The sequence below is a fragment of the Macaca nemestrina genome, chromosome X, assembly GCF_043159975.1.
Source record: "Macaca nemestrina isolate mMacNem1 chromosome X, mMacNem.hap1, whole genome shotgun sequence".
Taxonomy (NCBI): Eukaryota; Metazoa; Chordata; class Mammalia; order Primates; family Cercopithecidae; genus Macaca; species Macaca nemestrina.
Window position 1 is genome coordinate 73,639,872 of NC_092145.1, and position 14,641 is coordinate 73,654,512.

At 36.5% G+C, this 14,641-nt stretch overlaps 2 protein-coding genes across 4 annotated transcripts in view; one reads left to right on the forward strand and one right to left on the reverse strand.

The window, feature by feature from the left end:
* Window positions 1–12,563, reverse strand: part of LOC105464496 (SH3 domain binding glutamate rich protein like) — a 93,767-nt gene extending 81,204 nt beyond the window's left edge. Inside the window, exon 1 of the mRNA XM_011712466.2 lies at window positions 12,332–12,563. Within this exon, the coding sequence (XP_011710768.1) occupies window positions 12,332–12,376 (45 nt within the window). The 5' untranslated portion in view covers window positions 12,377–12,563. The remainder of the gene's footprint in view (window positions 1–12,331) is intronic.
* Window positions 12,564–12,645: 82 nt separating this feature from the next.
* Window positions 12,646–14,641, forward strand: part of LOC105464502 (high mobility group nucleosome binding domain 5) — an 88,466-nt gene continuing 86,470 nt past the window's right edge. For all 3 annotated transcript variants that reach the window (XM_071088369.1, XM_071088370.1, XM_071088371.1), the window contains exon 1: window positions 12,646–12,845. The gene's annotated coding sequence lies outside the window, so the exon portion shown is untranslated. The remainder of the gene's footprint in view (window positions 12,846–14,641) is intronic.

A 14,641-nucleotide genomic window follows, 5' to 3' on the forward strand; every position in this document is an offset into this window, starting at 1 on the left:
CAGATAGAACAACATAAAAATATTTATTTGCTATCATTCTTTCCTATCACAAATATTCATGTTCTCTCTCTGTCACAATTTCCAAATATTAATTGTTGAATATTCCAGCCACTAGACACTGAAGTAGATTAAAGTTGATTCTATGGTGAAATTAAAGAATCAACAATGATCTGATAAATCTAGGCTGGGAAAACAGACAAACAGGATTTTTCTAGGAAAAATTCCAGTTCACTTAATTTTCTTCTTTTTTAATAACTCTGGAATAATATCATTTTGTTTTAACTATTTTCAGCAATCTTCTTTTTCCTTTCCTCTCACCAAACTAGTCAAATGTGAGTCTACATACTCATCTCTTCCTCATTATTTGTTCCAGTTCTTAATCTTTCCCAATCAGGCTGTTGTTTTCACCAATCTACTGAAACCGCTTTTCTCCAAGGTCACTAATAATTTCCTTATTTTGAATTCAGTGACCTTTTATCAGTTTTCACAATTCCTGTATGGAACTAACAAACAATGTTCATTCTCCTTGAAAATTCTTCTCTACCATGGTTTCTATTACAAGATGCTACTCTGACCTTTCCTAATGAATCCACCTGTTTCCTGCTGTTCCTGTTTCTTTCACCTCCTCCGAAATGTGAACATTCAGCAAAGTCCTGTCCTTGGTTTGAGCTCTCTTCTCATCTCATGCTATAATTCCTTTCTCCTAGTGAGCTCATTCTTTTCCACCATTTGAAGTAGCACCTATACATGAATGACTCCCATATCTACTCTCCATCCACCATCTTTCCCAAACTCTAGTCACACGTTTCCAACTAGCAACTGCAAATCTCCACTTGGGTGGCCTGTTTTGCACTTGAATTTCAACAGGCCATCCACTCATATGTGAACAAATATTTATTTAGAAACTTACCAATTTATAATTATATTCTGCGTAATAAGAAGTGAAAGGGGTAGATGATAAGTTGCTACTCATCACTTTGTTGAATTTTGAAATAGTACTACCATTCTACAGTAGAGGTCTACAAAGTATTTTTAACTTTTGACGGGTCCATTTATAAATGAGGAGGAAAGTTAAAAAAATAAACTGTAAAAATATTGACCTTGCCTCAAAATCTGTTCATTAGGTTCAGAAATCTGCCTTATATGACTTGAAGCAGTTGCTAAGAGGCAATTGCTAAAGCTTAAGAAAATATTTAGAAAAAATGCATAATGCTATTATATGCAACATGCCATCTATCTTTTTATCATATGCTTTTACATAGAATAATGACTCAATCATTAATCATACGAAATATAAAGTTCTATATATTTTTACTAAAACATACACAAATTAATGTCCACCATTCCAACTTCAAATATTTGAAGAAATTGTATGACATCAAGTGGTGGTTCTTTGTGGAGGTGTGGATGTAGAATTCGGTCATGATTACCTCAATCACTGGGAGATAGTCAACTATTTTTTTTTTATAATTGCTTTTGGAGAAATCCATGTTTTGACAATTCAAGGTTTCAAATTTCATTTTTTTTCCTTCCCCAAAATCTCTTCTATGAGCTGTCGCACAAGATGGAATCTCATTTTTTGTGCTAATAGCTCCTTTTGCGGCATTCTTCACATATTTTAAGAATATAATGTTTATGCACTGTATCGCTAGTTTTATACTTTAACCAAAAAGTACAGTTATAAGACTTTCCTACTCAACCACATTATGAAATGAAAAAAAAATCAATTCAATCTCTGTAAATGAATAATTTTCAAAAAGTAATTAGACATTGATTTACAGTAAATCCACTTGGACATGTAGACATAATTTTGACAAGATCGTATTAGATGCTTTGGGTTTTCATGAAACCTAGAGTGACTGACTTTGGAAAGTACACACATGCTGTGTGTCTGCTGGGACCTGTCCCAAGTGGCCCCTGACATTTGGGCAGCATAAGGATCCCCTGGGATGTGTACTTTACTTCTCGAGTTCAACTCTTAGGTAGAGCAGATTAAATCCCAAGTGAGACATGCACTCCTCTCTTAAGCTCCCCATACAGAGCCTAATCATAGTCACACAATTTCTAATTGATGTAAACACACACTAACAAAACTCGTTCTTCAACTTTAACTTAAAAATCTAATAAAAAATCCTAATCTGATCTGATGGGCAATCTGTAAATGTTTAGTCACATTTTTTTCACAATATTTTTTACTTGCCTTTCAACATCCTCTTTTCAAAAAAAAAAAATCGCATGAATTCAAAGTTGGGCATAAAATTTTCCTTACTTTGGATCTTGTCACACTTCCATTTTGCTCACTTTAAAACTCACCAGGTGTTTGTCTTGTTATCTGGCAAATTGTCTCATCACCACCACCAACCCTGATTGTCCCCTCAACATTGTTTAGAAAGTTTAAATTTAACATCTTTATTCTTTGTTTTTATTATTTTTTATTTTTTATAGACACAGGGTCTTGCTTTGTTCCCCAAGCTGGTCTCAAATGCCTAGCCTCCAATGATCGTCCCCCTTGGACCTCCCAAAGTACTGGGATTAAAGACATGAGCCATTGTGCCAGGCCTACCTTTACTCTTAAGTTTTAAGTAGAAATTCACTGAAAATACGTCACCCCAACTACTGCATCTTTTGAGAAGTTAAAACTATTTACCTGAATCACATGACCAATTGTTTTTTCTGAAAGTGTGAGATCAGATTTCATCATTTTTAGTAATGAATTTCCAATAACACTTTGTATTAGAGTTCTCTTAGAGGGACAGAAGTAGTAGGATATATGTATATATACATATGGGGAGTTTATTAAGTATTAACTTACATGATCACAAGGTTCCACAGTAGTCTTTCTGTAAGCTGAGGAGCAAGGAGAGCCAGTCCAAGTCCCAAAACTGAAGAACTTGAAGTCCAATGTTCGAAGGCAGGAAGCATCCAACACAGTAGAAACATGGACTGGGAGGCTAAGCCTGTCTCTCTTTTTCACGTTTTTCTACCTGCTTTATATTTGCTGGAAGCTGATTAGATTGTGGCCATCAGATTTAGGGTGGATTTGCCTTCCCCAACCCACTGACTCAAATGTTAATCTCTTTTGGCAACACCCGCACAGACACTACCCAGCATTAATACTTTGTATCCCTCAATCCAATCAAGTTGACACTCAGTATTAACCATCACACACTTCTAGAAGCTTTCTTTCATGATACTCTTCTTTTCTTTTCTTTTTTTTTTTTTCTTTTTTTTTTTTTGACAGAGTCTCTCTGTCGCCCAGGATGGAGTGCAGTGGCGAGATCTCGGCTCACTGCAAGCTCCGCCTCCCGGGTTCATGCCATTCTCCTGCCTCAGCCTCCCGAGTAGCTGGGACTACAGGCGCCCATCACCACGGCCCAGCAATTTTTTGTATTTTTAGTAGAGACGGGGTTTCACCGTGTTACCCAGGATGGTCTCGATCTCCTGACCTCGTGATCCGCCCACCTCAGCCTCCCAAAGTGCTGCGATTACAGGCCTGAGCCACCGCGCCTGGCCTACTCTTCATTTTAAGTTACTCATATTCAGTTTGTGAGAATGATGAGAGGCAAAGAAAGTTTTATGATCTACTCAAATCACACAGGCAATAGCCAATAAAACATATCTCACCCTTGCAGCTAAAAAAGCTTTAAAATCCCTTCAAAAAGCAATTCATCTTATCTTCTTTTCATTAGATTGCAATAAAATGATTTTCTTAAATTGAGATTAAGGTACATGTTCTGCATTCTAACTAATAGTATATGCTGAGCTCTTATAACTTTGATTTTCTCCTCTGATAAACTCAAGTTCTCCACTTGATAACAGACCACCAGAATTATCCTTAGTATTTCTATAGACCACCTATTGCTATAGACCAATTAATTAAGAAGTATTTTTCATGGTTTTTCAAGTTCATCAGAAAAGAAGTATTACAATGACTTGTAAATCAGTTTCAGAGCTGCATTCAGAGTGGGTAATTAGTGAATATCATCAAGTAGGCAGAATAGCATAGGGCTTCAGATGAGGGTCCCTGGAATCAGACAAACCTGGGGGATGCTTTGCTAGCTCTGTGACCTTGCTAGGTCTCTGAGCCTCTCATCTTAAAAACAGAGCTAATAAGAGTGCTGGCTTCACTGAGTTGTCAAAAAAATGAAATAATACATGTAAAGTTCTTACCAGTGTGCCTGACTCAATGAATTATAGTTCTTAATATTATCATCCACTAAAGCTGACAATTTGCATGAGAAATTAAAGTAAGATGATTGATCATATGTTTAATAAATTAAGTACTTGTATATGCTTGTGTTCCTTCTAAATCAAATTTGATATAACATAATGAAGAGAACGGTCTCCAATATCATACAACTACTATTAAATATATATTTACTCATAATTTTAACAGAAAAATATGCTACACTTATAATGAAACAACTGGCTGAAAGGTGATGGTGAAACAGACATTTTCTCATGTAGTAAATGTTACCTAAGATGAATATTCTCTGGTGTTTGAAAGGTGAAATTTTATTTGTCTTGACTCACTTTTGGAAATCCCCCAAGCAGAAAGGGTTGGCTCGACCCTAACTCTAGGATAGGTCTCATTTCCAAAAAGGACTAAACCAAAGGACAGAAATCAAAGACTAGAGTCTAAAACCAGAGTTTACAAGTTATAGCAGTACTGCCTTCCTGGTTAATTTAGATTTACAGAATCATAGAAACCACCTTTTAATTATGTTGGTCTATAACCACATAACATGGAAGAGAATCAGTCATAAAAATTCAGTATGTAACACAGGCCAGCATAAGAAAGTAAAGACAAATATTATTTTTAAGTGTGCCCTCGATTAATTCATTTGATTTAAAAAAAAAAAGAACTAAATTGTAAAAGAACATGGTGCTACTATCCTCCCTACACCCAGCCTGCCCACCAATGCCAACTCTCATCTCACTCTCGAGTATGGGTTATGAATGAGGACACATTTGCTACTTAGACATCATCACCTCTTAAATGACAATTGTATTTAAAACTCATATTAACAGGATTTTTATGTAGTATTGACAATTTCTATTCAATAACTATATACAGAGGATGTGTAAATAACACAGTGTTTAGGAGTGGGTTCTGAAGTCCGAACAACCGGAGTTCTAATCACAGCCTTGCCATTTCTAGCTCTTCGGTCTTGACCAATGTACCTATGTTTCTGGATCTTAGAGATACCCCCTCCAATTAGATAAAATGAATCTAATAGTAGTTATTACTATGTTAAAATGTTATTGTAAAGATAAATTAAATAAAATAATGTAGGTAAAGCCCTGGGCACCTTACCTGACATATTCAATGCATAAATAAGTGTTGTCTTTACTATTACTAAAGTCAAATCTTAGCGGCTGAGCTCAGTGGCTCACGCGTGTAATCCCAGCACTTTGGAAGGTCGAGGAGGGTGGATCACTTTAGCTCAAGAGTTTGTGACCAGCCTGGGCAACATGGTGAAAACCCGTCTCTACCAAAAATACAAAAGTTATCTGGGCCTGGTGGCGCATGTCTGTGGTCCCAGCTACTTGAGAGGCTGAAGCAGGAAGATCACTTGAGCCTGGGAGGCAGAGATTGCAGTGAGCCAAGATCATGCCATCACACCACAGCCTGGGTGACAGAGTGAGAGTCCGTCTTAAAAAAAAAAAAAAAAAAATTAGTTATGCTAACAAAAGGGCAATACAGCAACAAAAAAACCTAGCGTCATTGAATACTTTAAATATACAGTCTTTGAATTTGTTATGATATTTTTAAACTTATATTTGAATTTTTTGCCTGATGTTCTGGCAATCTGCAAGACTTCAAACAAACTAATAAACCAACATGCAAGACCTGGGCTAGAAACAAATCCCCTTGCTTAAAATTCTTCTCTGCAGCCCAAGTGTAAAAAGTCAGCTTTGTCTTTCATATTAATCAAAACAGTCATCATAAATGAACTGCCTCGTCTCTCTAAATGTACTTTTGTTTAGCCTTGGTCTGGATTGAAGAAAGTAATTAAAGACTGGGTTTAAAAGGCCTCCTAGTGGGCTGCAAAGTAGATCTGAAAGGAAACAGATGGTCAGATAGTTAACCAACAGCTTCTCTCTTAATCTGTTTACTTTTATCAGTAAGAAATGAAATACAAAATTCAACCTTGATAATTCCATTAAAGCAGGAAATGTTTTTGTAAATGATACATGGTTAATTGCATAATATATATTTCATAAAAGATTTTAAAGATTAGCTACAGAGAATATTCAATCTGATTGATATTTGAGGTTTTATTTATTTTTTCCCCAGGCTAACCCTGGTGGAGGGTTTATTGATCAAAACCCTTTCTCAACAAAGTAACTAGTCTTTGTGCTAGAAATAAGTCCATTTTATCTTTCTCTTCTACCAAATAATGAATTTTTTTTTTTTTTTTTTTTTGAGACGGCGTCTTGCTCCGTCACCCAGGTTGGAGTGCAATGGCACGATCTCGGCTCACTGCAACCTCTGCCTTCCGGGTTCACGCCATTCTCCTGCCTCAGTCTCCCAAGTAACTGGAACTACAGGTGCCCACCACCACGCCCAACTATTATTATTACTATTACTTTTTTTTTGCATTTTTAGTAGAGACGGGGTTTCACTATGTTGGCCAGGCTGCTCTTGAACTCCTGACCTCGTGATCCACCTGGATCGGCCTCCCAAAGTGCTAGGATTACAGGAGTGAGCCGCCGTACCTGGCCCAGATAATGAATCTTTTACTAAACTTTCACAATATATTCTTCCCTACAACCATTCAACATTTAAGCATCTTTCTAAATGCCCAAGAATCACCATCACTGATCACTGATCAGCCTCTTTTTGGGCCAAATTCTTCCAATGTTTCTGTGAAATTTAGGAAATCAGCCATCAAACACTAAGCATCAATTTGAAAGCACTGATCTTGAGGCTCTGCATTTGCCATATGAAAGATGCCATTTTCCACTGTTAGCGACCTCCAAAAAGCATGTCCCAGTCATTTGGTGAACAGTTTCTAATTTTAGTCTTCTAAGTGAACGTTTTCTATGAACACCTTTAAACAACATTCAAACCAACTTTGGAAGATATGACAAAAATCTTTGCATACACAAAATCAATGTTTAATGTAAAAATACAGAGAAAGAGCAGCAAAACATTCTGCACCTAAAATACAATTATTTGAGAATCACATAATGAAGAACTGTGTCTTGCTCTTCTGTATTATCCAGATGAAGAAAATACTGTGACTAGTGACTAATGATTACACAATCAAGAATGTTGTTTTATCTGTTGTTATAAATTGTACAGAGTACAACCATAGAGGAAAATTATGTATATTTAATTTATGGACAATCCAAGCTACAACCAGCTTCTGTTTTATCAGTTATATAAAATATATCAATTTTTAAAAGTTACTTCACAATTAAAACCCTAAGAAATCTATTTCCCACAATCTTAAAATTCCTACACCAAGGCACAAATAGAATGCATAGATGCCATAAAATGGAGATCATTATGGGTCGTGGGGAAATAAGTATGGGGAAAAACTCCCAAACCAGTTAAAATTCTCCAAGCTATCATCACTCTAGCAATTCTCATCTTAGGCCAATGTTGATTTTTGTTTAAAAAAGTTATTGCAATCTATTAAGTTATGTAGGCTCTGGGATTCCTGTTTTCCATTAAATGTAAATTTACAAGGCATTACAATTTCAAGAAACAAAACGTGGCATATACCTCTGTGTCACAGTGAGTTAAAACATGCATAAACAATTCTGAACAGGCAGAAATCACTTCATATAGACAGACAACTTGGAAGCTGCATTCTTGTTAAATGGTTCCCATCAAACTAAACAGTATTAAGGCCTGAATTTTATACCTTGACCTATACCAGACCAGTTTAGGCTTTCCAACTGTGTAGGTCTTCTCTATCTTCTTGGCCTTGGGTGAACAGTCACTTACCCTTCTTACTGACATTCCCTTTTAGACATAATATCCCTCCTACACACTAGCTGCCCATTTCTCTATTCCCCTATATGTACATGCCTGGGCAACTCTTCTTCCACTTACAGGACTTACTTCCTCCCCTACCTCTTACCTCATGTTCAAATTTATCTCCTCATGCCTACTAGTTGCCATAAATCACTGGGAGGATGCATTTCTTTGTGGTTGAGTATATATTCTTTGGATTCAAACATCTTGCTTGGATTCAAGCTCTATGGCTTACTAACTGTGTAACCTTGAGAAAGTTATTTACTCTTTGAACCTGTATACTGTATTTCCTTCTCTGAAAAACAGAGATAATCATAGTGCTTAATTCAAAGGATTATTTTTTTTTAAATGAGATAGTATCTGACATACTTAAGGGTTTCTACTGACTATCATTATTATGGTTACCATCAAGAAGTCCATTACTTTGGTCTGAGCAAAGATTTTTTGGGTAAAACCTGAAAAACAGGCAATGAAAGTAAAAATAGACAAATGGAACTACATTAAGCTAAAAAGCTTCCGCACAGCAAAGGAAACAATCAATAAAGTGAGGAGAAACCTAGAAATGGGAGGAAATATTTTCAAACTATCCATCTGACAAGAGATTAATATGTGCAATATATAAGGGAGTCAGTAGCAAAAAAGAAACCCACAAACAAACAAATAATCCAATTTTTTAAAATGGCAAATGATTTCAATAAACATTTCACAAAAGAAGACATACAAATTGCAAACAGGTATAAGAAAAACTGTTCAGCATCACTAACCATCAGGGAAATGCAAATCAAAACCATAATGAGTAACATCTCACTCCAATTAAAATGGCTATTACCAAAAAGATAACAAATGCTGGTAAGGGCACTGAGAAAGCGGAATACTAGTATACTTTTGGTGGGAATGTAAATTAGTACCGCTGCTATGGAAAACAGCACAAAGATTTCTCAAAAAAGCAAAAATAGAACTACCACATGATCTAGAGCTGCCATGGAAAACAGCATAGAGGTTCCTCAAAAAACAAAAATAGAACTACCACATGATTTAGCAATCTCACTTTTGGGTATATATCCAAAAGACAGGGTATCAGTATATCAAAGAAATATCTGCACTCCCATGTTTATTAAATAACTATTCAAAATAACTATGATATGTGGCTAAGTGTCCATCAATGGATGAACGAATAAAGGAAATATGATATATATATTATATATATAAAATATATATACACACACATACATATACACACACAAAATAAAATATTATTCAGCCATAAAAAAATGACATTCTGTTATTTGTGACAACATGGATGAGCCTGGAGGACATTATTTTAAGTGAACTAAGACATAACACAGAAAGGCAAAAGACATATCACACGTTCTCACCCAAGTGGGAGCTAAAAAAGTCGATCCCATGAAGATACTGAGTAGAATGGTGGTTACCAGAGGCTGAGAAGGGTAGAAAGAGGGATGAAGAGAGGTTGGTTAATGAGTACAAAACTACAGTTAGATAGAAGGAGTAAGATCCACTGTTCAATTGCACAATAGGGTGACTATAGTTACCAATATAATTTACTGTATAGCTAGAAAAAAACAGCTAGAATATTTGGAATGTTCCCAACACAAATAAATGATAAATGTTTGCAGTAATGGATATCCTAATTACCCTAATTTGATCATCACACATTGTGTGCATGTATCAAAATATCATATGTTCCCCATAAATATGGGCAATTATGATATATCAATAAAAATTAAAAATGGAATCCATTGCAAAGACCAACATACTTGTTTTCATTTCTAAACCTTTAAGAAGCAAATGCTACTCTTCACTATTAGGCCACTTTTTTTAACTTTTTTTTTAATAAGGCTATGAGGTACAAAGATTCTTGGGATATAGACAAAATAAGTTAACATTGTCTTGCCAGTTATCACAGATCCAGATCCCCCAGTCTGCCCAGTATAACCAGTATAACATCTATTATTGTTGTTGTTTTTTTTTAATGACAATCAGTAGGAAGATTAAGAAACAGTCATTATATATTTATAAATTGCTACTACCAATCCAAAGCAAAGAAGCTTTTAACTGTTCTTCAGACAACTAAACTTAGTCACTTCAAATTGAAGTATCTCACTATCTTCAATTGTAGGGTTCCATCAGGATATTTGCTCAAAACTTTCTAACTTATGTATTAAAACAAACAGGGCATCAATCTTAAAGGAAAACTTTAGTACAGCAAACTGAAAAGTGCCTTTCTGAAGTAAATAATCACCACTCCATTGATGTTACAAAGAAGTACTCACTTTACACTGTTTTAGCATTATTTAAAAGTGTTGTAATATTATAATAAAGCAAGGATTTATTTTGGTATTATGAAGTAGAATTTTGATAACAGGTTCATATGAACTGTAATTACTACAGTAGATAAATTTCTAATTACCCATGATTAAAAAACTGAAATAAAATACAAATACCATAAACATCTGCCATTTGCATGGTCTTCAACAATAGAGTCCAACAAAGATGGGAACAATAGACACTGGAGACTACAGAGGAGGGAGGGAGAAAGGCAAAGGTTGTAAAATTACCTATTGGGTACTACACTCACTACCAGGGTGGGAAGTTCAGTGGTACCCCAAACCCTGCACAGTATACCCATGTATCAAACCTGCACATGTACCCTTGGAATCTAAAATAAAAGTTGAAATCTAAAAAAAAAAAAAAATGGAATCCAATAAAGGAAATAATAGAAGACAGCAGCCATTTCTAAGGCTCTTGGAAACTTAAGACTTAACAAAGAGAGGTGCAGTTATTCTTACTTGAACAGAAATTCTGAAAGCAGTTTCTTCTTGAATCTACTTTTGAAGGAGGGGTAGAGGAAGGAGAAAGCAAAGGATAAATAACAGTATTGAAACTGTATGACTCCCAAAGCAAAACTAACTGCCTGATCTGTTCAGTCTCGTTAGGGGTTTAACTAAAGGCATTAAGCTGGACTTTACAATTATTGGATTGAGTTGAGACTCTGAGCAACTCAAATTTTACTTTGAAGTATTAGACAATATGTATGGAAAATAATAAAGCAAGAGGCTCATAAAATGAAGTCCAAAGGCAATTTAAAAGTTGTTCTTTTTTTCAACCTAAACTTGTTCAAAAAATGTAAGTTTAAATTTTCTGATATTCCAAAATTGCATAAACACATCCACACACGGTGGACAGAGAAGACAAAGTTCAAATATCAAGGTTCTTGTGATTTAACATAACCTCCAGTTCTATTCCACATCCTCTCAGGTGTAAATAAACAAGCCAAAAAATAAAAACACACAACAACCTGGATTAGCTCTGCTCTGCAGCTCAAGAAGAAGGAAGGGGTTCCTATATCCTACACCCTGAGCCCACACATCTGTTCTCGCCACTGTCTGCCTTTCTCTTGAGTTGTGAAAAGCAGAAGTACTTTCATTTATCACGAATATGCACTCATCTTGCACCCCAGTTTATCATATTCTCCCGACAGCTGCTGAAAATTTGTTATTCTAAATTAAGAGTAAGTGAATCCATGAAGGAGAAAGTCCTATCATTTGAAGCAGCAGCCACTCAGCCTGCCACTACACAAGAAGCAACTGAGTTCTCAATATATTTGAAGCAGTGAGGGAACTTTAAAAGTAAAATATTTTGAAAAAATAGAAAAAGTCAAAATAAGGGACAATATGGGGGGGGGAGAGTGAATCTCTTGTCACATTAAGTTAAAAAAAATTTACGTCATTGTTCCCAACTTCCCCTCCCAGTTTGTCTAGTTCTAACAGGCCTTTAAGCTCAAGTTAACCACTTTCTTCTACACACTCTCAAAATAACTCTATTACCAGGGTCTCACTCACCCAGAATAATCACAATGCCTCAGTAGGCCTCCACTCAAACCCCACCAGTTACAGCACGTGTACCCCCATCATTTACAGAAGTGCACTCCTCCTTGCCTCAGTACTTAGGGCGTATTCATCAAATGTCTCACTCTTGAAACTCACCAGTGTGCGATTTTACTTGACTTCACGTAACCCTAAAGACCGTATAGCACCAACTCCCATCTCCCAAAACTTGGTAGCTTTCGTTTTCCTTCAAAGGAGAAATGTGCCCCCCAATATCACGAAGCAAACAAAGCTGAACTCTATGGGGGAAAAAAAAAAATGAAATCGATGCAACAAAGGGAAAAAAGGGAAGAAGAGGGGAGGGGTGGGGGAATGCATGAGTCTTCCGAAGGAGAAGCTGCCAGAGGAACTTCTGCATTTTAATGGTTCTGGGGCAAGAGAGGACTGGTGTGTAGGAAAACAACAAAGGTGGACTCCCCACTCTCCTTACCGCCGTAGAGCCAGAAGAAGATGCAATATATACACGGATCACCATCCTGGGAACAGCGGCTGCGGTTGTTTGGGTCCTGAAAAGGGCTGTGGAGCAGCTGCAGCAATGGCTGGAATCCAGCTAGGGGCTGAAACAGCGGTTGGCAGAGAAGGGTGGGGGAAGGTGGAAGGGGAACTCGCCAGAGCCCCGCCTCCGCCTTTAGCAGCTTCCACCGGGCTCTCTAAGCGCTGCAGTTCCAGCCCAAAACCCCGGAAGGAACTGGCTGTTTGCATCAATTCTATTTTTTTTTTTTTTAATAGGGAATCTCGAATAGCACCGCGAGATCTGTTGAAACATTGATTTTTGACGATTCCTTCCCTGAGAAGAGGGCGAGCAGAAGAAGAAAGAAAAAGGAGAACTGAATTGAATTAGATTAGCATGAAAGACCTTTTCACGCGGAGACTAAAAGTGCTGCGCATAACTTCCTGCTCAGAAATGTATGCAAATAAGAAGACAGATCCTGAAAGAGCAAGCTGTATGTTGAAAACCCATGTTCTCAAAGCCTTGCGCATTTTGAGATTCCTATTATGTAGTGATTTTTCTGATCTTAGCTCGTTGTAGGAATTAGGCACTAAAGTACTGAGCAATGCCACAGAGTTTTGAAGGAAAGTTTCAGGTTTCCTTAAGCCCAGAAATGGCAGGATTGGTTTTCTTTTTGAATTTTGTGTTTTGTTAATTAGGGAACCCTGCTTCCGTGGGAATTTGCAAGAGGCCTGATTGGCAAGTTTAAGAATGAAGGAAAAAATTACAAAGAAAAAATTGAAAATATTGTGTAAAACGATGGATAATTTTAGTTTTGTTTTGCTTTTTAACTGACTGAAGTAAGGTATTTGGGAGAACATATTGCAGATGTTGAAATGGTGAAGAGAGAGAGTAGATGGTTATTTGTAGCTCTAAGGAAATGAGCAAACAGTTGATAATGTCCAGAGACTATATACTTCAAAGTGTAATTTTAGGTTCCTAGATCATGTTAAATGAACTGAAAAAAAGGAATTTGCAAGATGAATGAGAATGGAGAGAAGGAGTGAGTCGCTTGTCCTACTTCTTTACCTTTGCTGTTTTTCCACTGTCTCCAGTCTATGGTTTGCTATCTTTGTCTAGGCTCAGTAATTACAATAGATTTGTAACTGTTCCTTATCCACAGGTTTTTGCTTCTCCAATCTGTCTTAATTACTAATTCCAAATTGATCTCTTTACATGTTGTCTTTAAAACAACCTCAAGAGGTAGGTGCTATTACATTAATTTTACAGATGAAGAAACTGAAACTCAGAAAAATAATTTTCCTAAACTCATATAGTTAGTAAATTCCAGAGTCAGGACTAGAATCAGGTCCAACCAACTCCAGAGGCCACTTTCTTATTATTAATATTGTTTTAATTATACTTTAAATTATAGGGTACATGTGCACAACGTGCAGGTTTGTTACATATATACATGTGCCATATTGGTTTTCTGCACTCATCAACTCCTCATTTACATTAGGTATTTCCCCTAATGCTGTCACTACCCCAGCTCCTCACCCCTTGACTGGCCCCAGCATGTGATGTTCCCTGTCCTATGTCCATGGGTTCTCAGCGTTCAACTCCCACCTATGAGTGAGAACGTGCAGTGTTTGGTTTTCTGTCCTTGTGATAGTTTGCTTAGAATGATGGTTTCCAGCTTCATCCATGTTACTGCAAAGGACATGAACTCATCCTTTTTTATGACTGCATAGTATTCCATGGTGTGTATGTGCCACCTTTTCTTAATCCAGTCTATCACTGGGATATTTGAGTTGGTTCCAAGTCTTGCTATTGTGAATAGTGCTATAATAAACATACATGTGCATTTGTCTTTATTGTAGAAAGATTTATAATCCTTTGGGTATATGCCCAGTAATGGGATTGCTGGGTCAAATGATATTTCTAGTTCTAGATCATTGAGGGATTGCCACACTGTCTTCCACAATGGTTGAACTAATTTACACTCCCACCAACAGTGTAAAAGCATTCCTATTTCTCCAAACCCTCTCCAGCATCTGTTGTTTCCTGACTTTTTAATGATTGTCATTCTAACTAGCATGAGATGGTATCTCATTGTGGTTTTGATTTGCATTTCTCTCATGACCAGTGATGATGAGCATTTTTTTCTTGTGTCTTTTGGCTGCATAAATGTCTTCTTTTGAGAAGTGTCTGTTCATATCCTTTGCCCACTTTTTGATGGGGTGTTGTTTTTTTTTTTTTTTTTCTTGTAAATTTGTTTAAGTTCTTTGTAGATTCTGGATATTAGCC